The following is a 25,341-nucleotide window of genomic DNA, read 5'->3' as shown; positions in this document are numbered from 1 at the left end:
CGGAAAAGTTTGCATGTTGCTGTGCCGTGTCGTGTGTTGTTAGGACTGGTGTTGATTTATTTATTTTTTTACTGCTGGGGAATTTTTTTTGACTACAGAACAAACTAATGACAAAATATCCAATGACCTTAGTTAACTTAATTAACCTAGTTAAGCCTTAAAACGTCACTTTATACTAGAATACTAGTATATATATTTTTTATGCTGAATACTAGTATCTTGAAAAATATCTAGTAAAATATTATGTACTGTCATCATGGCAAAGACAAAAGAAATGAGCTATTAAATCTATTATGTTTATAAATGTGTTTAGAAAAAAATATTCTCTCTGTTAAACAGAATTTTTGGGAAAAAATACAGGGGGCTAATAATTATGACTTTAACTGTATAAGCTACAGCAATGACTTCATAGGAATCCATGTTCTCTACATAAGCATAAGCAACTATTCAAGTCAAACATCAGCTTTTGTCAAATGCAAGTAAGTTTATACAGCGTACAGTGCATTGAAGGCATTGACAACCCTTCTCCTTGTCTTTGTCTTGTCTTTCTCTCTCAGGATGATCTGGCGAGGGAGAGCTCAGAGAGGATTGTGGATGCTGCGGTGAGCAGACGTGAAGCTGGTCAGAGAACAAGAGCTGAAGCCTCTGCGGCCGCAAAGAAAACCTCAGTCAGAGCTCAAGCAGGAAACACACGGGCACACACCAGACAACCCGCTCCGGCTGTCAGAAACAAACCTGCGGTGAAGCAGGAGGCGGTGAGCAGGATTATATGAGTATTATTTGATGTGTTCACACAACAGACAGCAGCTAAACTCCTCTGATAATGAAATATTAAAGCTTAATAAGCTGCTCACACTGACGAAATAGGCCTTTTTCTGTGTAAGACAAAAGAAGATATATATATATATATATATATATATATATATATATATATATATATATATATACACTTGCAGAAATCTGGAAAAACCTAAAGAGGGTGTACAGTACGTACAGAGTATGTTTTTGGTTTTTGGAAGTGCAAAATAATGTGTTGTTGAATCTATTTAATAGAAACTAAGACAGGTCACAAGTTTGTTTTTAATAATTTAACTTCTTATGACTTGGCAAAATGCTGCACAAGTTAATTTGAGGGACACCTATTACTTTTAGGGATCAAAAATGTTAGAGAATAACTCCATTTCCAGGTAGTCAGTGGGTGCTTTGAGCACAAAACCCCAGAAAGCAGTGCACGTCGGACAGTTTATCAATCATGTACCGCTGGATCGCGTCTCACTATAGTTGTTAAATGTGATATTTAGTTCATCTTGTCTCTATCTAACGGCTCTTCTGTCTGTTGACTCAATCAGGTAACATGTCACAGCGTCAGTACACTGCTTTAGTCTTTCGCTTTCATCGTTTCTAAAATAAAAATTTTGAAAGCAGGATTTCAAGGTGTACTTAGAAATTTTATCAAAACCTCAGATACTGTTGGTTGTGCACCTTTTTTACCAACCGAGTTTGTCGACGCCATTATACTGACACAGATCGCTCTACCTATTTATGCCAGAGTCCCGAGGAAAAAGTGATTGACAGGTGGTAATTTGTGTATAACTTATTTATTTATGATTTGGTCATGCGTAAAACAAAGACCATGCGGGTCAGGTAGTTAAAACGAAAGCTACAAATAAGGAATTTGTTATGAATGGATGAATTATACATAAATAATTTATTTATCGATGCCTATGACGATGGCATTGTTCATTGCGGTGTTTCACATTAGACATTGTACAATGCCAAATTAGTTGACATCGCCCAACTCTACCATACACTCTCAAGTTTACACACATACACTTCGGCCAATTTAGTTTATCCAATTTACCTACTGTATATTGCATGTCTTTGGACTGTATGGGAAACCAGAGCACCCGGAGGAAACCCTTGCCAACACGGTGAAAACATGCAAACTTCATACAGAAATGCTAACCACTGATCCTCCTAGCTTCTCACCAGAAATAAATTAGATCATTAAATTCACGTCTTAGATGTAAAATAATTATTTAAATATCTAATTCAGAATTACTTGAATGTCTTTCAGTTTTACAACAGACAAGGGTAAAATGTTTGCCCGAATAGGGCAAAAGTTTTAACCCTCCTGTTGCATTTGAAATGTTTTAAAAACATTTCCCAACTGCTTTTCAACAGAGAGAACATTTATTTAACACAATTCTAAACATAGTTCAATAGCTGATGTTTAATGATTCATTTCTTTTGTCTTTGCCATGATGACAGTAAGTAATATTTTACTAGATATTTTTCAAGATACTAGTATTCAGCTTAAAGTGACATTTAAAGACTTAACTAGGCTAATTAGGCAAGTCATTGGACAACAGTTGTTTTTTATATAGCCAATCGGAAAAAGGACGCTAAGACCCAATTCCAGTTCTAATTTTGTACCCCTTCCCTTTCCCCTTGAAACAATATGTGAAGGGGAAGAGATTAAAAATGTACTGCTAAGAAATAGGACAGCACTACAACACCCGCACACGTTATCATATGTCATCACAAGCTCTTACTTCATATGATATCGACGACAGCGATTGTTGTAGTTATTCCAGATGCATTTTGTTTAGTTTTTTTACATTTACATTTACATTTAGTCATTTAGCAGACGCTTTTATCCAAAGCGACTTCCAAATGGGGACAAGGAAGCAACTTACACAACTATAAGAGCAACAATGAATAAGTGCTATAGGCAAGTTTCAGGTCTGTAAAGTCTAAGAAGGAAAGCATTAGTAAATGTTTATTTTTAATTTTATTTATTTATTTATTTATTTTGAGTACAGTTAGTGGTATATCCAGAGAGGCAATTGCAGATTAGGAAGTGAAGATTTTTAATTTCAAGAAATCACAGAAGGCAACGATAACATTATCATAATGATATAATGTTGCAGTAAACTTGTAACTACTGTTCATTTACACCGTGATCATAAGAGGATCGTAAGGGGAAGAGCTAAAGAGTAGAATTGGGGTAGAATTGGAATTGGGCCTAAATGTTGACCTTAAAAGCAGCTTTTATCCCATCCAAATGAAAAGATCGAAGACTTTCTCCTGAAGATAAAGTATTATTGTAAATACGATGAGAATTTGGCTCCTTTAAACATCACTTATTATCACTTAACATCACAAACACAAATATTTGAAAAACAGTGCAACGTTTCAGAGGATGGCTTTAACTGTATCAGGATGAGGCTCAACTACTGCTTCAAAACTGCTGACAAAATTTGTAAAGCTGAAAGTTTGTTTTAGGATGCAGCAAATTCAGGCAGCAGTTTACGATTAACATTAAATGGCATCAGAGCTGCATAATTGGCTATTTGGCTGCAGTCCAAATCATATGTGTGTGTGCGCGTGTGTGTGTGTGTGTGTGTGTGTGTGTGTGTGTGTGTGTGTGAGTTTTACTGGAACCGATAATGAATCAGAGGATCTGCTAACCTGCTTGTTTGCAGTGTTTATTCCTGAATGTGTTGTTTACTTATCACCGTGACCTGACAAGCACACAACACTCCCAAAATGGCCCATCTGGATGTAAACACTGTAGCTCAATACTTCTCTCTGTGGCATTTTCCCCCCCTAAATGAGCCTCTGTGAGCCCCCATATGCTGGCCCCGACACTAATTTGCTAAAAATAAAGAGTGCGAAGATGAGAGGCAGGGCCCGTCTTCTTATCTGCGTTTGGCACAAGCTCGGTCCTGTTAATGACTGTCCATGCTGCCCTTCGTCTGCGCGGATGGTTCTTAGCCTAGCAACACATTTAATGGTTATCTGAAGGGTTTCTATGTGTGGAGGCCATTTAATTGCCGCTATCGTTAAAGGTGCAGTCAATGCAGACAACAGAGCACACAGTTCCAGGAGGCGGAGAGTTATTTAGCTGGAGACACTTCAGGGTTGCCAGGAGTTTCAGAGGAAACGCGATGAAATCCATATGGCTAGATTTATATTAGCAAAAGTTAACATTTTTGAACTTCTAAAACACATTCTGATCACTCTTACAGTGTAAAAAAATCAACCCAGGCTCATTCTGATTATGAACTTCTATACACATTTCTGGAAAACACCAAATATGTCCCAGGAGCTAGGCATTTTGCAGTTTTTGTTTTCGCGAATCCTTCAGAGACCGCTGTGCACGCTCAAATTTCTCTGTCAAGTGCCGTTCGCACCTGCTGTTCTCATGTAAATCCACCAGAGGCCGCTGTCGACTGACCGTCTGACCGACCAATAACAACCAACAGAGGGAGAGAGAAGGAAAAAACATTACCTGATGGATCATTGGTACAATTTCCGCAAGATGACCAGCTAATGTTTAGCTAAATTAATTTACGCCTCCTCCTGAAGTGTGCGATGCATTAAAACATTGTTTTTTCCAGCCGTGGCTGCGCTTCATTCTCGAAATGTATAGTTTGTCTAAAGCAGGGATACAGTCAGCCAGCACAATCTACTTTTATAGTCCCGTTCTACTTGTTATAGCACATAATTTGATTAACGTTGTTGCTTCAACTTGTCATCCACATTTCCTCCTGAGTTTCATGTAATTTTGGATGTCTCATTTTTTATTTGTCGACTTTAACTGCAGTTCAGCTGTTTCACTTTAATTCGGGAACATTTCGATGATGTTTTAAAGGAGTTTGATGTCGCATGTCATTTGGGAAAAATAAATTCGCATTTCACAATGCGTGTGTCTGTGGTCCTTCAATGACTCGGTAGGGGCAGAGAATAGTGTCAAACAGCTGTGTGTAAAGAATATGTGGTTGTAAATCCTTGTTGATAGGGTATATGCCGAAGCATGCTAATAGGACTTTTAATTTGCCAGTAACCTGGGTTAATCGTTTCCGGTGAAGTGTATGCCAATGCAAAATCTGCGAGTTTAAGGTCTGTTTTCTTTAAAAATCACCGATCTCCACTGGCTGTGTGATATCCAATATAAAGTGGGTCTCAGATTGTACAAGAAGCACTGCAGTAAATTACATTTACCCCCGTCATGTCTTTTTAATATGAGCATTTATTTTACCCCAGAATATTCAATGGAGCTTCTGCGCTAGCCTGCTGATTCTGACGGGCGCGTGCGAGCAAATGGCTTTTTGACTTGTTTTACGCTTGAGCAACTAAATGAAAGCCAAAGTCTGTTTAACTGATTGTATTTGAATTGCATTTTACAACATCGATGCTGTAAAAGGAAACTCCCAATAACAGGTCACCGGAAGTTTATCAGTATGAGAAACACACTAGCTTGGCATTTACCCCATTGCGGTGTTTACATGTCTGTACTGCACTTCAATAATACTACTAAAATCGACATACTCCACATGTCTTAATTTGTTTTCTGTTTTGTTCGATTATGACCTTAATCAGATTAAATTAATAAAAAATTTACATGATAGACTCTTAATCAGAATATTGTCTTAATCATATTAAAATCGGATTATTGGTTGGCCATGTAAACGTACTTATTGTATAATATGCCATGCCTGCTGGTTTGAAATCGAATACTTGGTTTGTTTATTGAATGTATGTTTCTCTTCCAGACTCAACCGGTTGTGCTGAAATCTCAGGATGATGAGGAGTATCTGGCAAGGCTGTATGGAAAAGCTCTTTATGATGGTCAGCGAAGAACACTTAAAAAAAGCCCCTATCTCCGATTCAACTCCCCCACACCCAAATCTAAACCACAGCGACCCAAAATAGTAGAAACTGTCAAAGGTGAGTTAAAGGTTTTAATTTATTGTATTTTATTTTACTTTGTGTTATTTTTTAATTTTTTAATTTTTGTTTGTGTTGTTTTGTTTTATTTTGTTTATTTATTTTATTTTATTTATTTATTATTTTGTAATTTAATTTGATAAATTTTTTGTTTTGATTTATTTTATTTTATTTTGTTTTATTTTTTTATTTAATTTTATTTTATTTTTCCATACCTTATTTTTCCAAAACCTTTTGGCAGTTTTAATCACTTTTTCAGGATTGTCCTGAATTCTATGCTTGCTGTTGACAACTGTTGTTAAGTGTCATTCGCTCAGTTATGTTTTATTAAATGCAAAGGTGACATTGTTTGAGATGTCTTTGTCATGACAAGTCAACATTATCAAGACAGCATGGGTTTTCATAAATCTGTCATGAACATAATTTTCATAAGGCCCTTAAAAATATAATTAACGGCATCATTAATATTTTTCTTGACCTCAATTACAGCGGTACAAATTAAGTTTTTCAGTAAAATGTCATTAAATCTTAATGACGCTGTTGTAAAATTATTTGAAAGTGTTGACAATTTTAGCACAATAATCATGTCACAATTATAATGGCCTCATGACAATCATGTTTATGCTTAATCTATGGCAAATTGTATTTTCCTGGTAATGTCAAATAAAAAGACGTAGGGTTGTGTTTGTATTATCTTAAAGGTTGTGGTGTATTATTTCGTCAAGTTGTCATACACTTTACAATAAGAATTATTCAAACTAATTATTTAAAATGAGCTGAATCAACACAATTCTTGATATTTTTTGCGACAACTTAATTGTGTTGTGTTTCCCAGTGATGGGTTGCGGCTGGAAGGGCATTCGCTGCGTAAAACATGTGCTGGATAAGTCAGCAGTTCATACCGCTGTGGCGACCCCAGATTAATAAAGGGACTAAGCCGAAAAGAAAATGAATGAATGAATAATTGTGATATGTTCAATCCACTTAAATTTGTAAATTGATTGAGTTGAACCCAGCATACATTGTAACAAACTGTGTCACTTTTTCATTTAAATGAGATGACAGAAATATCATCAGCTGTCATAAGCATGCATAAAACCTCATTTATGTTTGTGACGTGTCATAATAATAAAGGTTTCATGACAGTCCTATGAATACCCCAGGTAAAGTTTTAACAATGTTTTCGACAATGTTCTTCGAGTTTGTTTAGACCCTGTATATACTTTTTAACCCCTTTAGACTCTGCGTCCATTACAATGGACATCACATGACAACCCATTTTTTTTTTAAATTTGGAACATACAGTAATTCAGGTCTGAAGGGGTTAATATGTCGATTAGTTTGGTTTTAGCAACTTAAGGCTAAGTTAATTAACATTTTGATCCAGTTCTGACCTTCTCTTGCAGTTAAAAACCTAATGCCAGCTGTTACTGAAGACACACAGTAAAAAGTTAGCAATGGACAGTTTGTTTTTTGCTGACCTTTTTTTTTAATGTAAGAATTTTCCTTTTAGATTCAAAATGCATGGGAGGAGGGTATTTATTGAGGGTTTGCTTTAGTCCTTGTACTGTTATTCAGTGGCTCCAAAAAGTATGTTACCAGTAGATAACTCACACCTGATTTCAAGTTTTGTTTGTGAACACATTTTTGCTGCTCTTGGTCAATAGTGTTGATCGTTATGGAAATGAGCTTCTGCATTGATGTTCTTTAATTTTCACATTGTCAAAAAATCTCATGCAGAACTTTACACTCCCGTCTGCGGTTTTATGGGATCGCCCCTTTTTAGCAAATCCTCCCCCCTGTCTTAAAAACCAACTTGACAAGAATTGACATCATGGATCTTAATTGTCTTAGCATTTGATTATTATTTGTCTCTCTTTTTATTCTCTCATCTAGGGGTGAAGATGAAGTCATCTAAAACACAAACTAGCCAGTATGTGGGAGATGTTTCTGCCATGCAGCATTCAGTCTCTGAACCCCATTTCATATTCAGCCCTAGTGATCCTGATAAACAGCAGCAGCAGCCTGGGTCTCCAGTGCGAGGATACCTCATTCCCATGGCCATACCTTTAGGTAAACCACCATTACCACAACTAGAGATTGCATTTTTTACTAGGGCTGCTATAGCAATATCCTTATGTCACAATTCATTTAAATGCACTACACTGATCTCAATAGTTAATTATAAACTGAGGTCACAGCCAGCTCTAAATGGGTGGGACTTGAGCTCTGCGTGGGCTGTACAAACCTACTGGGGCTTTTGATTGATTTTTTTTAGGTGCAGTTTACACTGGTGCATTTTTATTTCTAAACTGCATCTCAGAATGAAAACACTCCACATTCAAGCTGTTAGTTTCGTCTGTTAGTTTTTAGGATATCTATAAGCTAGTATGCTCTAAAACAGTTTAGAAAATGAAAAACTGATACAAATGTCCAAAGCTTGCAGTTTGTGATTTCTGCCTAAATGGATAAATTTTTTCAAATCTTTTTCAAATCAAATCTTGACAAATGAAATGATCTCTAGTGTCTGACATGCCCCGCGCCCTTTACGGCACTTTTCATTTGATGTGCTTGAGCTCAACCACTCTCATTAGCATAGCTGTGATTAAAAACAAAACACTATTGGTTGTTTTTTTAAGGGGAGGAGCTACTCCACGTCCCACCCTCTCTTCATTTTGCATTTGAGATTAGAAACATTGAATCAAAAGTGCACATTTTAAAGCACTTCACAGGACCTTTAAAAAGCATTTTGTTTTGTTTTATGTGTAAAGATTTATTGTTTTTTTTTTTCAATAGTTTTGAGGACTTTGTTGTTTCTCTTTTTACTTTGTTAAAGAAAAAGTCATATGGCCCACACATAGACTGTAAAACAGGGGTCTCAAACTCGCAGCCCGCGGGCTATTTGCGGCCCTCAGTGCCATATTTTGTGGCCCGCGCCGACCGCTGTACACTGACAGAATCAGCGGAGCGGGAAGAGAGAGCGCTCCCCGCTCCGCTGATTCTATCCGTACACAGCGGTCACTGGCATTCCCCGCCCGCCGTGTAAACAAAGGGACGGGGATGCCGGTGACGTCACCACAAACCCCGCCCCTTTGTTAGACGCTGTGACGGGCGGGAAGTGTTAGGAGGGAACTCACGCCAGCCAGAACCAAGGTAAGCTGTTCCCGCCCCTGCCTGCCACTTAGCTACCTATCTGCAGCCTGCCACCTACCTAGCTACAGCCTGCATCTTGTATATATTATAGGTAGATACAGACTGGCACAGACTGATGTGACTGGAGTGGGGTGGGGTGGGGGTGTTTTATTTATACATATATACGCCTTTTTTTTAGGTGAGGGCAGGCACGTGCACACATAGGGCTCAACCTGTGCAGTGCACATGCCCTTTTTAGTCTTGGATAGAAAGTGCCCTTCCAAAATGATCAAAAGTGCCCCCACGACGCGGCACACCTTCGGTCCCGCCCTTCAGTAGGCGCGCGACAACACCGCTCTTGAGTACGCGCGCGACAACACAGCTGATCAGTACTCGCGCGATAACACCGCTCTTCAGTACGCGCGCATCCACTCTGCAGATCTGCACCTTCCAAAATGATCAAAAGTGCCCCCGCGACGCGGCACACCTACGGTCCCGCCCTTCAGTAGGCGCGCGACAACACCGCTCTTCAGTACTCTTCAGTATACGCTCCCATCCCCCCCCCTTAGGGTCTCAGCTGCTTCCGCTCTAAAGCCAAATGTGGTTCAGATTTGTGAGAAGAAGCGCTGTCAAGTCTCTGGCAGCAAGGAGTAGGCAAAAGATGCCATGTTCAGAAGAACTGTTCATAATCTTCACTCAATGTTCTGTTAATGTTCAGGACACTTCATGTTCAGAAGAAATAATTAAAACTGTTAATAATGACATTTGAGGACTTTTTTTTTGTGAAATCTCTTATGCGGCCCAGCCTCACCCAGACTTTGCCTCCTGCGGCCCCCAGATAAATTGAGTTTGAGACCCCTGCTGTAAAAGATACGGATGTACAGTATTATGGGTGACGTCACCCATAGGTTTCTGAAGAGTGCAAATGAAGCTACAAGTAGGCATGACCAGCCATCGGCATTTTGTTCACGCGTCATCTCCTTGGCGGGGGGTGACCAAACATGGGCAAAAAGGCGGAGTGTTAGCAGAGATACAGACGCCTGCTAACATTTTACTTAGACAGATTAATACTTCATTACCTGTGACTTGTTTGTGTTTTGACCACATGTGCTTGGTTGTACACTATATCAAAAAAGTGTTTAGACTTTTAAAAAACAGTGTTGTCATACACTGAGCCACTAAACATTGTTCTACTGGAGGAAAACGCAAATTACTCCCAGATACTTCAAATATAGTCTGTTAGTAAATGCACGGCTATTGATGAAATCCAGGCATAGCACTGTATGACAACGCTGCAGATGACTGTTCTAGAGCCTACAGCTAATCAGTCTATCAGATTCTAGAGTGCATTACAGATCTAAAGAAAAATATAAATGATCTTAAATAAAACAAATACATTTATAGAGATGGTATATAAGTATATAATTTCACTCACCTGGGAAATGGAGGCCACTTTAATGGTTTGTGAGCACAATTAAGTGCACACAGCATGCCATATCATCTGATAATTGTAGGAAATAATTCCAATAGGCAACTGACCGTGTAGCCCACATAAAACAAAACAAAAATACAATGAAAATGCCGAGTTCAGCAGCTAATCAGCCGGAATCAGCTGAGGTGACATGATGGGGACCAGCGAGACATAGCTGTCACTCAATTGGCCATGATGCAGACTTAAAATAAACGAAACAGATGAGTTATAAGAAAATACAACCCCCTCACAGGGTAACATCACCTATATGCAGGAAAACCATCTTTTGTACCAGGCCATAAACATCTTTTTTTCTGCTGTAAAGTTGGCCAACAGTGGGGTCATTAGAAATGTGCTCAATTATGGAGCCAGGCCTAGCTGAATTTCTATATAAAGTATATAAAGTAGTGCGTTCACACTGAAAACTCTATAAATAATGTACTTTAATTACCCGGATGATGCACTCATTCGACCGGTAAAATGAAGTGTGTAATTTTGGACACTTCACGCTCTCAACGACCACTTTACTTACGTAGCGCAAGTGGTGGAGCTATCCGGTTCACATATTGGGCAACTTTATTTATTTTTGATTGTGAAAGCGAAATTTTCCTGTGAGACTGATTATAGCGTCTTACAATGGAGAAATGCGGTAATGCTTACTGCAGGTATTATTTGGTACTTTGTTCATTTATTTCACTAAATTGGCAACCGTCAAACGTCATCAGGGAAACGGTTTGAATTTACGCTTAGTAAAAAAAATATTAGTGTTCCATTTGGGACAACACTACATACATATTCTGTTGTGTGTAAGTGCGTAAGTACATAGTGCATGAGTGTATAGGGTGCCATTTGGGACGCAGCTAAAGAATTGCAGTTTCAGTTACTTCTGTATTTGCTTCACGAGAGAGAGCGGGATGTTGCCACTTGGGCCCTCAGTCATATGGCCCACTCATAACTGTTTTAAGTAATCATGATTACGATATTTACCATAATATCTGTTTTTATGATTTTTCTGTAATCAAGCAGCACTACTTGAACTCCAGTTATGACTGTAGATTTATTTTTGTCGAAATTGTAGCCTCATGAGAATTTGCATTACAATGTTGTTTAGAAAGACAAGACATGACTGACCACATCATTTTAATTAATTTATTTTTAGTTCGATGTCCGTTAAACCTCCGTCCATCCTTAAACATAGACCTCCAACTCTGCATGAATGTCGGCGACAGCCTCCACATGCTGCAGTCATAAAAAGTCTCTCCTCCGGCTGGCTCGGAGCGCACGGCAGCATTAAAGAATGGACTTAATTAGACAGACATTTCAGCGGTGTGAGTTTAGCTCTTAATTACGGCTGCCTCTCCACTCGTTAAAAAGCCTTCCTATGCCGCTCTCGTTTAATCACTTCACTGTCAGGGACATTAATGTCTTTCTATTACGCTCTCATTTTCCCCGTTTCCAATCACTGCGAGCTCCGTCTCAGGTCCGACCTTGTGCGCTTGGAGGTAATTCTGTTTATTAGCCCGAACAGCCATATGTATGAAAACACCGTCGCGCTTTTACAAGGGCACTTTTTAGGGCAGTAATTGCAAATAGCCAATTGAAAACATTTTGAAAGCATTCATATCATGAGTTGATTAGTTTCTTTTACCCCCCTCCCCCCTTCCTTTTGAGGATTACGACCTCCTGGCGCCGAAACGTTCCATTAGTTTGCTAACCGCTGAATTGCTGTCGTTATTTTCTGCAATGGACTCAAGAGGTAATTAAAGGTATTGCATGAAGGAGGAAAATGGTGGTGACGAAGCACCTTTGCACCGCTAAAGCTGTTTACAGTATTCAAATAGTTCCCGAAATTGTGGTTTAGAGTATTAAGAATGAAATTAAGTGGCGGACAATGGCCTAGTAATGTTTGAAACGGCAGGTGGGTATTTTGTGGCCAGTATGCTGGACTGACCTCTGATCTGTGCTACGCTACAGTGAACAAAGGCTTGCTAATCACATCTGCAATGCAGTGGCCCTCATCGCTGTCCTACATGCTCAACTCCCTTCATAGTCGTATTGAAGTTTCTTTCACTACCTGATGCTCTGTATGGGAGGAACTGCAGATACAATAAAGTCCTAAAGATGTTAGTGTTCTGTTAGTACATTAATTTTTTTCAGTTTTTTAATTACGTTTAAGGTAACATAGTTTCTTGGTTCCTTAAACATTTATGTTACCTGGAGAAGAGCATCTCAGACCACTACAGTTGCTTACTATATCCTATATTATACTTAGTCGTACCAGGCAGATGATATCAGTAGACCCATTTCACCAGGTACTTAACGTATTGTATATGACGGCCTAATTGGTAATTGATTAATTAAAAAGCTTGGAAATTTATGCTGGTTTGTTTACAATTTATGTTGTTTTGTTAACAAGTTTAACAAGGTTTTATTTTTTTTATAAGTTTTTTTTTTATGTTTTGTTGTTGTTTGTTTTGTTTGTTTTTTGCTTTTTGTTTTGTTTTGTGTTTTTTTTGTTTTGTTTTTGTTATGTGTGTTTTTGTTTTGCCTTGTTTTGTGTTTTTTTGTGTTTTTTTGTTTTTCATTTTGTTTTTTATTTATTGTGTTTTTTTGTTTTTTTTGGTGGTGGCGGGAGTTGTGTGTTCGCTTTGTTTAGTTTTCTTTTGTGTTTTTGTTGTTTTTGTTATGTGTGTTTTCATGTTGTGTCATTGTTTTGTGGGCTTTTTTGTGGTTTTGTTTTGTTTTTCATTTTGTATTGTGCTTAGTTTTTTATTTTATTTGTTTTTGGGTGTGTGTGTGTTTGTTATGTTTTTATAATTTGTGTTTTTGTTTTGCTTCGTTTTTGTGGTTGTTTTTAATTTTGTTTTGTATTGTATTTTTTTTGGAGTTTTTCTCTGGGAGGGGGGTTCATTTTGTTTTGTGTTTTTTGTTTTATTTTGTTTTGTGTTTTTGTGGTTTTGTTTTGTATTTCATTTTGTTTTGTTTTTCTTTTTGTTTTGTTTTGTATTATGCTTTTAACTTTTTTGTTGAGTTTCGTTGTGTGTTAGTTTTGTTTGACTTTTTTTGTGTTTTCTGTGTGTTTTTTTGTCTTTTCTGTGTGTTTTTTTGTCTTTTTGTGTTTTTGTTTTGTTTTTTGTTTCATTTTGTGCTTCTTTTGTTTATTTTTTTGGGTGGGTGGGGGTTGTTGTATGTTTCTGTTTTGTTTTTCTTTGTGTTATGTTTTTGTTTTGTTTTGTGTTTTTTTATTTTGTTTTTGTTATTTTTTTGTTTATAGCAATTTTTATTTTTGTTTTATTTTGACTTGCATAAAAAAGTTTTTAATTTTTAAAAAAAATTATTAGCCCCTTTAAGCTGTTTTTTCCCCTATAGTCTACAGAACAAACCATCGTTATACAATCCCTTGCCTAATTACCCTAACCTGCCTAGGTAACCTAATTAAGCTAGTTAAGCCTTTAAATGTCACTAAGCTGTATAGAAGTGTCTTGAAAAATATCTAGTTAAATATTATTTACTACATAAAAAAATAGCAAAAAAGGAATAACGTTCAGAAAACCAAACGTTCATGTTTTGCAATACATAAAGCCACTCTTGTATGATTAAAATAGTTAATTTGCCCAATACTTACCCATCAGCTCATACTTATTTTTTAAGCCTCGGTCTAAGCTGCTCTTCCCAGCATGGATGTTGAAATTGTGGTGCCTAAAATGAAAGTGCTAAGTAAGTTAGACACGTTTTCCAAGTTATATATTAGAGTGACACAAACTCATTCCCCAAACGTGGCTATCAGACCTGTCTAACTTTCATCTAAATTAGGGCATCTCCTGATAACCTCTGTAATACCCCAACATCAACCAAAAGCAAATCTTTTACCAGCGGAAGGCGATTCCCAAGGCATCTTAATCGTCCACCAGTGTCGTCCCTGTGGCTGTCCTATATCCCCCTCGCACCAAATGTGTGAGCGAAAAGTTCCAGAGTCTCATTAAAAACTTCCCAGCCACTTTCGCAGGGTTTCTGTGAAGGAGAGAATCCAGACCGGCCCAGCCTGGATTGGATTGACTCGCCAAGGCTCAGACTTGGTCTCTGGAGGGCTGTAGATTAGAGCTGGCCTAATTTCCCTCTCTTCCGTGACTCTCCGGGGACGACAGTGGGAATTGCGGAGTAGCCCATGGGAACGGAGAAGAGAGCCTTTCATCTGCTGCAGATGTTCGGTGCGGCTCATCCACAGACGGCCCCCGAGTCACAGTTAAGCGCAAAACGGCAGCAGGCGAGCTTTTTCGCAAATCTGCTTAGCAAGTTTTCTGCACTGCGGAGAGTAGAAAGTGGCAGTCAAATCAACACGGCAGTGTTCAATGCAAGCTCGAGTTCATACCTTTCATAGCCGCTTTTCAGTTTCCCGTCAAACTCCAGAGCTTCTGTGATACCTTTTTTATTTCTCTTTCCTTTTTTGTAGTGTAAGAAGGTTTGTGGAAAATTCAGCTTTGAATAATTCATGAGTGTGAATTTCAATTCTGCACAAAATGTATTAGGAATTCGCTCTGCCTGACTATCATTATCAACATATCTGTCTACTGTTCAATCAGTTTAAGGGATAGTTTACTCAAAACTGAAAGTTCTGCCTTTGTTTACTGACTATACATTTGTTCCAAATCTGCTTGAGTTTACACAAAAGACTATGAAGAAAGCTGGACATTTGTCGCCATTGACTTCTATAGTATTTGTTTTTCTTGCTACAGAAGTGAACTGTTTTCAGCTCACTTGAAAATATCTTCTTTTGTGTTTAACAGAAGAAAGACATTTATAAAGGTTTGCAACCACTTAAGGGAGGATCAATTAATTATGTTCTGTTATTTATTTGTCCTTACACTCACTGGTCACTTTATTAGGTACACCTCTCCTAGATTTTGGTCCATATTGACTTGATAGCATCACACAGTTGCTGCAGACTTGTCGGCTGCACATCCATGATGCGAATCTCCCATTCCACCACATCCCAAAGATGCTCTATTGGATTGAGGTCTGGTGACTGTGGAGGCCATTTGAGCACAGTAAACTCAATGGGCCCTATCATACACCCGGCACAAGGAGCGGCGCAATAGTCTTTTGCTAGTTTCAGCTTGGCGCAAGAGTCGTTTTGAGGTGTTGCGCTACGCTGTTTAAATAGCAAATGCATTAGCGCTCATATGTGCGCCCATAGTTGTTCTGGTCTAAAAAGAAAGGCGTTCTGAGGCGCACTGCTGGCGCGTTGCTATATTGAGAAACAAAAATAGATTTTTCATTAGACCAAAACAAACCCGGTCTAAACTCCGGTGCAGAGTTGCGCCTCGCTTACACACTGCTTAAAACGCACAAGAGAGCAATAGGCAAATATCTTTACATATGAAAAAATGTGGTAACACTTTACAATAAGGTTAATTAGTTAATGCATTTACTAGCATGAACTAATCATGAACAACACATGTACAGCATTTATTAATCATAATCGAACATTTACTAATGCATTATTAACATTTAAGTCCATGCTTTTAAACATTAGTTAATGCACCATGAGTTAACGAACTAACAATGAACAACTATTTTTATAAACTAACGTTAACTAACATGAACAAATACTGTAGTAAATGTATTGTTTATTGTTTGTTCATATTAGTAAATGCATTAATTAACATTAACTAATAAATCTTATTGTAAAGTGTGACCAAAAATGTAAATATTAAGGATATATATAGGATATAATAAGAATAGATATAGGATATAAAAAAGGGAGGCTTTTTCAGTTCATTCATAACAATTTGCTTTTGTATAATGTTATTATTATTAGCAGTATTATTTATTATATCCATATTTATATTTGTTTTATTAAAAACAAGCTTTGATTTGCCCACCTGTCAGCACAGCATGTGTTTTAGCAACCCGGGCTCATTGTGGAAACGTAGCCCCACGGACGTTGCTGCGGACCGCGATTTACGTCCCGGGAGGTACGTATTCGAGCGGATTTTTGTTTTCGCGGATCCGCGAGAGGCCGCTGTGCGCGCTTTTTCGCGTCTCGGGCGCCTCTCGGGAGCCGCCGGATTGAAAAAAAAAAAGCAAAAGCCCTCGTCTTCGATTTCGACCGCGTTTTCGGATCCCGCCGCGTTCTCGCCCTTATTTTTCGGATTCCGTTTTTCGTCTTACCTGATTTCCGGAACCTGCTGTTCCCCGGACTCGATCCCGGTCGTCGTCCACCGCGGCCGGCTCCGGCTCCTCCTCCGGGGCCTCCGCTCCGCCGACGCGACGCTATGAGCTAAGCGAACTGATTGCATCGGGAAAGCCCTCCACTCGGAGTCTGTGCGTAAAGGTTTCCCTATCCAAGAGCGAAAGTGAAAGTGATCCATTATCTCTCATTCTCTCGCAGTAGATGCTCTGTTTAACAGTTTTCTGTTAAAAAACTGTTAACTGTTTGCTTGTGAAATGCTCAGTTTTTTCACTAAGACTTACTTTACGTCCTGTTAATAGCGAATGCGCTTATGGCGCAACACAGCTGGCTCTTAAAGGGAATGGGAGATGAGACTCTAATTGGTTTATTCTCAAAACACACCTATAACTCATTAAGAAAATAAACTCAACCCTTTTAGACTAAGTGCCACGGCGCAAAGCGGATTTTCCCGTCCTTAAATTAGCTAAAACGCGCTCTGACACGCCCTGAAAGCGTTTGCGCCCTGCGTTTTGCGCTCTGCGCATGGACCGTCAAAATAGAGCCCAATGTCATGTTCAGTAAAACCAGTCTGAGATGATTCGTGCTTTATGACATGGTGAGTTATCCTGCTGGAAGTAGCCATTAGAAGATGAGTACACTGTGGCTATAAAGGAATGGACATGGTCAACAGCAATACTCAGGTAGACTGTGGCATTGACACGATGCTCAATTGATACAAATAGGCCCAAAGTGTGCCAAGAAAATATCCCCCACACCATTACACCACCAACACCAGCCTTATCCATTAATACTAGGCAGGGATCCATGCTTTCATGTTGTTGATGCCAAATTCTGACTCTACCATCCGAATTTCTTAGCAGAAATCGAGACCCGTCAGACTTTGAGTTACTGTTGCCTTTCTATCAGCTTGAACCTGATAGAATTGGCCATTCTCCTCTGACCTCTGACATTAACAAGACATTTACGCCAATAGAACTGTTGCTCACTGGATATTGAATGTACCAAAAGTTATCTTGATAAATGCGGCTTTTCTAGAAAAATTGCAGTTCTGTTTTTGTAAGTCTAACTGATATCAGGAGTGACAACCATTTTGGGTTGCTAGGTTTGTGAATCTAAAAATTCGGGAGTTTGACATTGTAACAAATCCTGCACTGCGAGTGCAATAGACCTACAAGTACCACTTGTTTTGTACAGTACTTCTAGCTGTAATGTTTCTTTGTTTTCAAATCTATTACAAATGTTTCCTTTCTTCAGTCACACTTTCTTTTAAGATTTTAAGGTAAAATTATTGCTATTTATAAACCTTTAACTATGACTTTTGCCTCAATAAACTCTGAATTTGCTGCCTTTTAATAGTTATTAAGGTTTTAGTTAGGTTAGGATTGGGGATGTGAAATAATAATAATAATAATAATAAGTACTTTGAGAACAAATAAACAGCCAATATCTTTATAATATGCATAGCATAGGTGTTCAACCTAATTTAGCTCTTTTTTTTACACAAAAGACTATGAAAAAACATGGAAATTTGTAGCCATTGCAGGTTTGTAGCCTGTTGCAGGTTTTCAGCTTACTTCAAAGTATCTTCTATTGTGTTTAACTGAAGAAAGACATTTATAAAGGTTTGCTTCCCCTTGAGGGAGGATCAATTAATTATGTTCTGTTATTCATTTGCGCTATATGCTTGTCTGCGTCTTATCATTAGTTTGGTAATTCTTTAATACGTTTTTTTTGTCACTCACTTTATCATCAGTTAATTTTTCCATTCATTATGTTTATTTATTTATATTTTTAAATCGTAAAAAGAAAATCAGACTGGGTTTTGTCAAGCTGACACTCAAAGTTGTCTTGATAAATGTGACTTATCTAGAAAAATTGCAGTTCTGTTTTTGTAAGTCTAGCTTATTTCAGGAGTGATGACCATTTTGGGTTGCCAGGTTTGTAAATCTAAGCATTCAGTAGTTTCGACATTGTACTGAACACAGCAACGTATGAGACACAAAAAGAATCTTATTCCAAATCAACTGGTGCATTAAATCCTGCTCTCCGAGTGCAATAGACCTACCACTTGTTCTTTACTTGTACCTGTAATGTGTTATGTGGTAATAATTCTATCACAAATGTTTCATTTCTTTAGTCGCACTTTATTTTAATGTAAAATTATTGCTATTAATAACCTTTAACTGTAACTTTTGCCTAAGTAAACACCAAATTTGCTGCTTATTAATAGTTATTAAAGTTTTAGTTATGTTAGTATTAGGGATGTGATATAATAAGTACTTTGAGTACTAAGAAACAGTCAATATCTTAATAAAATGCATGTAATAAGCCACTAGTAAGTTAATAGTAAGCATTGCTACTTAATCTAAAGTGTTACCATTTATTCTTTATGTATGCAAATGTTCAGCATTCACAGTTTTTCTTTCAAATATGTTTATTTGAAATGTTGCGTTGCAGTTCATCTTAATTTAGCTTCTTTTCAATTAAAATTGAATTTGCATGTGAGTCCTGTTTGCCACCTCAGCTCGAGTAATTGAAAGCTACTCTACATTCATTAATGAATGGCGCACAACTCCGTATAATAAGCCATTTTATCTTCTCATCCCAAAATGTTGTTATTGATAATGAAAGAGCCCTTGTGAAGACTTGTAATTCACACGCTGATTGCTGCTTTCGCATGCCCGAGGTGCTTCGAGCGGCCTGCGCACACCGCTCTCTGAGGTGAATTTCTTACTTTATTGATTGTGGATGAAATTGCTCTGGTGGAAGCCCCAGCGGTGAAGACGTGACTTCATTTGTTGCTTTAAATTGCATGTGGTTGCAGAAGCGGGGCGTGCGCACACATATTTATGTGCATTTTTTTGTTTTAATCATCTCATCATCGCTCTCCTCTCCCAGGTCTCCTGCTGCAGTGTCCTCCAGTCCAGTCATTTACATGTTCTTGGATGTGTTCCAAAGCATTTTGGGGGCTGCGAATTCTATCCCGTCATTCGGGTCTTTGTTTCCTTGCACGCCTTGCGGCTTCTCTGCTTTGCCAATAGCCCATAATAGCGTCTCTTACTGTCCATCATTGCGCTAATCTGTCCGATCTGGTTTCGCATTTCAGAGCTTGCACTCTCTTGAGGTTCTGGAAAACAAACGCATCCTTTCAAGCCTTCCTTCGGCGGATCCCACATGTTTGCTATCAAGAAGTATTTGTGCATTCCAGATGAGTCAGTGCTTCTTGCTCCTGAGCCACTGTTTGGATGCCCTTCAGCCAAATTATGGAAATCGTAAAGCTTATGTTTCCCCTGCTTTGCATGGAAGGCTGGGAAAAACAGATTGCGGCGCTCGCAGCAGATTTATGCTAATGCCAGCCTTCTCGTTCGCCGTTAATGTGCCGAGGCCAGACTCGAGTCTCTATGTAATGGGCCATGTGCGTCCGTAACCTGCCTCCCTGCAAACTGCGACGCAAACCTACACTAACACACTCTGGCTGAACCCGTTCATCTCACGGTCCTGCTGCAGAACAGATGCCAATCATGTTGCCAGATTGGCCGCCCGGTTAACCAGATGTGTGCGAATGTGTTTTGGGCTGACACGGCACTTTAAAGTAGCGTGGATGTCCTTTACAGTCGCTCTGCAGTGTGTCGAGAGATGAAGTAATGTGTAGGTGTGTGTGTGTGGGCTCCATCTGCAGGAGTGCGTCTGTCTTTAATATCCCTCTTGCGTGCGTATTGGGGTCGCGTTGTGCCCTTGCCTGTAAACAGCGTGTTGATGCTATCTGCGCTCCATCAAGGCGATGGATGTGCAGACTTTAGGGCTTTGGCAGAGGTGCATTTAGGCTGCCGGAGTGTATTCCTTGTGCACTCACGAATTCAAGAGGGGGATGGAGACTTTGTGTTCAATGTCGCCTTTTGTTGTGCTGCTAAGATTTCACCGTACAGACTGGTGTCGTCAAACGTAAAGGTGCTTTTGTACCAAGTCAGTGTATGTTTTAAAGGAACCCTCCACTTTTTTTTTGTTGGAAATAAGTTTGTTTGACATTTCATCTAGTAATAAACATTTAACATCTTTTTATTTCTTATATATATTTTTTTTTAGCTTAGCTTTTAGCTTAGCTTAAATCATTGAACTGGATTAGACCATTAGCATCTCACTCAAAAAAGAGAAAAGTTTTGACAATTTTCCTTATTGAAGCCTGATTTTTCTGTGGTTTCATAGTGTACTGAGACTGACAGAAAACAGGTCGATATGTCTAGATAGTGTAATTAAGGCAGCAGGAAAAATTATATTATGCAGCACTGTTGCCTAGTTACCTAGGTGGGACTATTTTTAAGCGCTGCGTAATATCATTGTCCCTGCTACAGCCTTGATCCAGCAGCAGTTTCTTGATCATTACGCCAGATTGTTTCTAGTAATATCATGCTAGGAAATAGCAACTTTTTATTTTCTGTTTGATTCAAGGTTATGAGCGCCACACAGCTAAACTAGTGCGTGCAGGTAAATTCACAGCGTTATCAGAAGCATTGTATTGATAATTTTTTTCCACAGTTGGATTAATAATAAACATAGAAACGTTATTTGACTTACAAGCAGCAGCTAAATGTGTCTGGAAATATATTCAAAGGCTTTAATCTTCACAATCAGCGCGGATGTGAATGTGTCTGAATGTTCTGATTGGTTGGAGTAGACGTCTCACGTCAGCACATTCTAAACTTGAACACGCTCCTTCCGGCTATTTTCCTTCTGCGTTCACACAGAGCAGCATTCTGGCAAATTACTGGTAATGTTACAACTTCTCTTTCTGGAATATTGCCAGAACGAATTTACCAGTGTTTTCAAAAAGGGCCTGTTCACACATGATCCCTTTCTGGAAAATTGTTGGTAATTTTCCTGTATGTGTTAAAGGGGCTTATAAATAACTCTTTTATTTATTTATTTATTTTATTTTTATTTTGCGAGATGCTAATGGTCTAATCTGATTCAATGATTTATGCTAAGCTAAGCTAAAAGTGCTCCCACAAGACTCAGAGATCAGTTGAATAGATACAAATATGGTAACTGTATACCTGTAACTGTAGTTGACATGTAAAATGAGTGTATTTCTAAAAAATATCCTTTAAAATATAGTGCTATCAGACTTTATGCAATACTGGTAGTACTGGATCACTTCAGTGCCACCTGATGTTCTATACCAGGTTTGTGTGAACATTACTCTTCATAATCCATTTATAATTAAGTTGAATAAAAGTTGACATTTTCATGCATGTACAGTTGAAATCAGAAGTTGACAACATTTGAGTTAATTGGAGGCACAACGGTAGAATAGTATTTAAAGTAAACCTCAAACACGCTGCTTCCTTGTGTGACAACATGGGAAAATCAACAAGCCAGAATCAACAAAGAAGCCAGATTACAATGTGCTAAATTACACTGGGAAAAAGACTAATTTTTGGACACATGTCCTCTGGTCTGATGGAACTAAAATTGAACTGTTTGGCCATAATGACCAGTGGTGCAGTTGGAGGACAAAGGGGAAAGCTTACAAGACTAGGAAGACCATCCCAACTATAAAGTATGGGGGCGGCAGCATCATGTTGTGGGGCTGTTTTGCTGCAGGAGGGACTGGTCCACTTCACAGCATAGATGGCATCATGAAGAAAGAACATTACGTAGAAATACTGAAGCAACATCTCAAGACATCAGCCAGGAAATTAAAACCTGGCCACAAATGGGTCTTCCAAACAGACCATGACCCTAAGCATACTGCCAAATTAGTTAAAATGTGCTTTAAGGACAGCAGAGTGAATGTTTTAGAGTGGCCATCACAAAGCCCTGACTTCAATCCTATAGAAAATTGTGGGCAGAGTTGAAAAAGCCTGTGCGAGCAAGACAGCCAACAAATCTGACTAAAAAAAAAAGCTAAAAAAATTTAAAATAGCAAGGAAATGCATGTAAACTTTTGACTATCTAGAAATTAATACAAAATTATCAAAAAAAAAAAATTCTCTCATTATTCTGGCATTTAGCAAATGTAAATCATTTGGGTAATCCTCACGGACCTACAATAGTAATTGTTTAGTATGATTTACCATCAAACATAAAAAAAAAAAAAGAAATAAAAAATTGCTTGTTTCTTTTATTAGGGTGTATGTAAACTTCTGGTTTCAACTGTAAGTACACGCTTCAAAGTTTTGTGAGTGGCTACCGTAATAAACTGTGTTTGACATTCTAGTAACTAGTTTCAATACATTATAAATATTTGAAAAAAAAATAATTTAAATGCAGCAAAAATGCATTGAATGCAAAAATTTGATAGGATAATGAAAAGTTTGCATGTACTCCCGAGAGCCTCTGTTTTTTTCCTAGTGGAAATAAAATGGAACACTTGTATAATGTTCAATATTACACCAATAAAGCCATTTTATAATATAATATCAGGCTGTAATGTCTGTCAAGATGATGCAATGCATGGCGGAGCTTTTACAAACATATCCAAATCACTATAGTCTGATTTCTCCCAGTCAACCCCTTACCAAAACCCTACCCCCCCCAAATGCTGTTTTTATATATAAAAACTGAAATTTTCATATAGTGACAACAGCCCTCCAATGCCTGAAATGCAATAACTTTTGTTCTTCTTGTTTTGTTTGTATAAGTCACCTTTCAGTAGGCAATTTAATTCAAAGCTACTTGCGCTTCAAGCGATTCCATTTCACATGTCATTACTTTCTGAAAAGCAATTGACAGTGCAGTGTGTTGTTCTAGTGTTTTTAACCTTTTGGTTCTAGTCCCAAATCATTTAGTACTTCTCTCTGTGTTCCTGTAGGTAAGCCCAGAGTAGATTGCCAGCCCCCAGTGCCTTCACGGGTCATCATCACTGACAAACCAGCAATCGTAACAACCTCCTTCCCACCTATCACAGTTGTCGAATCCAAACCTACTACTGCTATTCGAAAACCCAACGCCATCTTGCTGGAGGTTCAGTCAGCACCAAAGAAACGGACCCCACAGCTCCAAATACAGGTGACAAGTGTAACTAGGGGGATTTTTGTTGCTTTGACAGTGAAACCAGTATTATTTAGTAAGTGTATATTAAATTTGATAGTTATTTAGACACAATTGTTAATGCTGTGTTGTTAACCAGTTAATATAAATGAGAAGAGATGTACTAAAATTATCTTCAGTGTAACAATTGTGGACAGATGAAGTCAGAATTATTCCCTTTTGATTTTTATTTTCTTTTTAAAATATTTTCCAAATTATGTAAGGTGTAAAAAAAAAAAAAAAAAAAAGAGCAAGGAAATATGCACAGTATGTTTGATAGTATTTTTTCTTCTGGAGAAAGTCTTATTTGATTATTTTGGCTAGATTAAAAGCAGTTTTTAAAATTTTTTGAAGTCATTTTAAGGTCAAAATTATTAGCCCCTTTAAGATATATTTATTTCGATAGTCTACAGAACAAACCATCATTATACAATAACTTGCGTGATTACCCTAACCTACCTAGTTAACCTAATTAACCTAGTTAAGCCTTTAAATGTCACTTTAAACTGTATAGAAGTGTCTTGAAAAATATCTAGTCAAATATTATGTACTGTCATCATGGCAAAGATCAAATAAATCAGTTATTAGAAATGAGTTATTAAAACTATTAGGTTTAGAAATGCATTGAAAATAAACAGCGGGGCTAATAATTCTGACTTCAGCTGGATGTATATGTTTGTAAAACATTGTCAGATGTGTTTAGAGCAAAAATAGTTTGATAACTTTAAAAGAACAGAGTGTAGCTCTCTAATATTATTTAATTATATATTTTTATATTACTATCTTTCAGACCATCAAGTTATATCTATGTGTTTAATAAGTTTTTTAGTAGTATAAAATGTATAATAATTTAGTATGATCACTTATTCTTTTTTGTATTTATGTAAGTATATCTGTCATGCTGAAACATTATTTCACCTGTAAATGACATTGTATTCTCACAAAACCTAGAGATATGTTTAAAGCATTGAAGTAAACACTTTTCTCGCATTTAGGTTTTCTTTGTATATAGAATCACCCTTGTGAGTATTATTTGATGCAGACACCAACTACATATATAGAAATATATCATTTATTTATATTTTATATTTATATTCCCCAAAAATATTAAGCAGCACCATTTTTTTTTACATTTTAATAATATAAAATTGCACCTTGTAAAACTGAAAACTAGAATACGGATTATGGGCGCCGTAATCCTTATCCACAAAAGAGAGAAAGAGAAAGAGAAAGTAAAGGAAGATTGGAGGAGGCTTTTTTTTTTTTAATCCTTGCGCTGTAAATGGTAATCCTTATCCACAAAAGAGAGAAAGAGAAAGAGAAAGTAAAGGAAGATTGGAGGAGGCTTTTTTTTTTTTTTAATCCTTGCGCTGTAAATGGTCTGTCTAACTGTTTTCTCGCTAGCGAAGCGTTTAGTTTTTCCACTTATAAAGTCTGCCATGGAAATAGTAAGTGAGCCATGAGGCAACTAACTCTTAAGCCTGGGTTATTCGTCAAAACGCTAGCTGGCAGTGGAGTGGTTAAGTTCCTATGTGTCGAGTTTCTTCGCTGGTGTTTTTGTTATTTCTGAACACTTCCTTAATGTAAAAGTGGTTTAGACTCGCTCATTTTGAGGCAGGAACTGGTGGACGTGCAACAACTTTAACCATGAAGTAAACACAAAACAAAACCTTCCATCTGGAGCTTCGTCACGGGACTCCACACTTGTAAAGATTTGCTCCATCGGGTTCGCGCGGCTTTCATTCCCGCCCACACTCGTCAACAACACATAGCTTGTGCT

At 37.9% G+C, this 25,341-nt stretch overlaps 1 protein-coding gene and 1 long non-coding RNA gene across 4 annotated transcripts in view; one reads left to right on the top strand and one right to left on the bottom strand.

Moving 5' to 3' along the window:
* Positions 1 to 25,341, top strand: part of si:ch211-185a18.2 — a 297,371-nt gene that overhangs the window by 141,336 nt on the left and 130,694 nt on the right. For all 3 annotated transcript variants that reach the window (NM_001441598.1, NM_001441597.1, NM_001258228.2), the window contains 4 exons: positions 558 to 755; positions 5,562 to 5,736; positions 7,633 to 7,809; positions 23,344 to 23,540. In NM_001441598.1, coding sequence (NP_001428527.1) covers positions 558 to 755; positions 5,562 to 5,736; positions 7,633 to 7,809; positions 23,344 to 23,540 — 747 coding nt within the window. The remainder of the gene's footprint in view (positions 1 to 557; positions 756 to 5,561; positions 5,737 to 7,632; positions 7,810 to 23,343; positions 23,541 to 25,341) is intronic.
* LOC141378520 (uncharacterized) lies at positions 2,818 to 15,223 on the bottom strand. Its single transcript, XR_015513037.1, has 3 exons — positions 14,210 to 15,223; positions 13,965 to 14,038; positions 2,818 to 4,246 (listed from the first exon to the last, which is right to left on the bottom strand). It is a non-coding gene; the product is annotated as an uncharacterized LOC141378520 (long non-coding RNA).

This window comes from Danio rerio, chromosome 17 (genome assembly GCF_052040795.2).
Source record: "Danio rerio strain M-AB ecotype USA chromosome 17, GRCz13ab, whole genome shotgun sequence".
In the NCBI taxonomy this organism is placed as follows: Eukaryota; Metazoa; Chordata; class Actinopteri; order Cypriniformes; family Danionidae; genus Danio; species Danio rerio.
The sequence above is the reverse complement of the archived record's forward strand: the minus strand, read 5'-3'. Positions and strand labels throughout refer to the sequence as shown.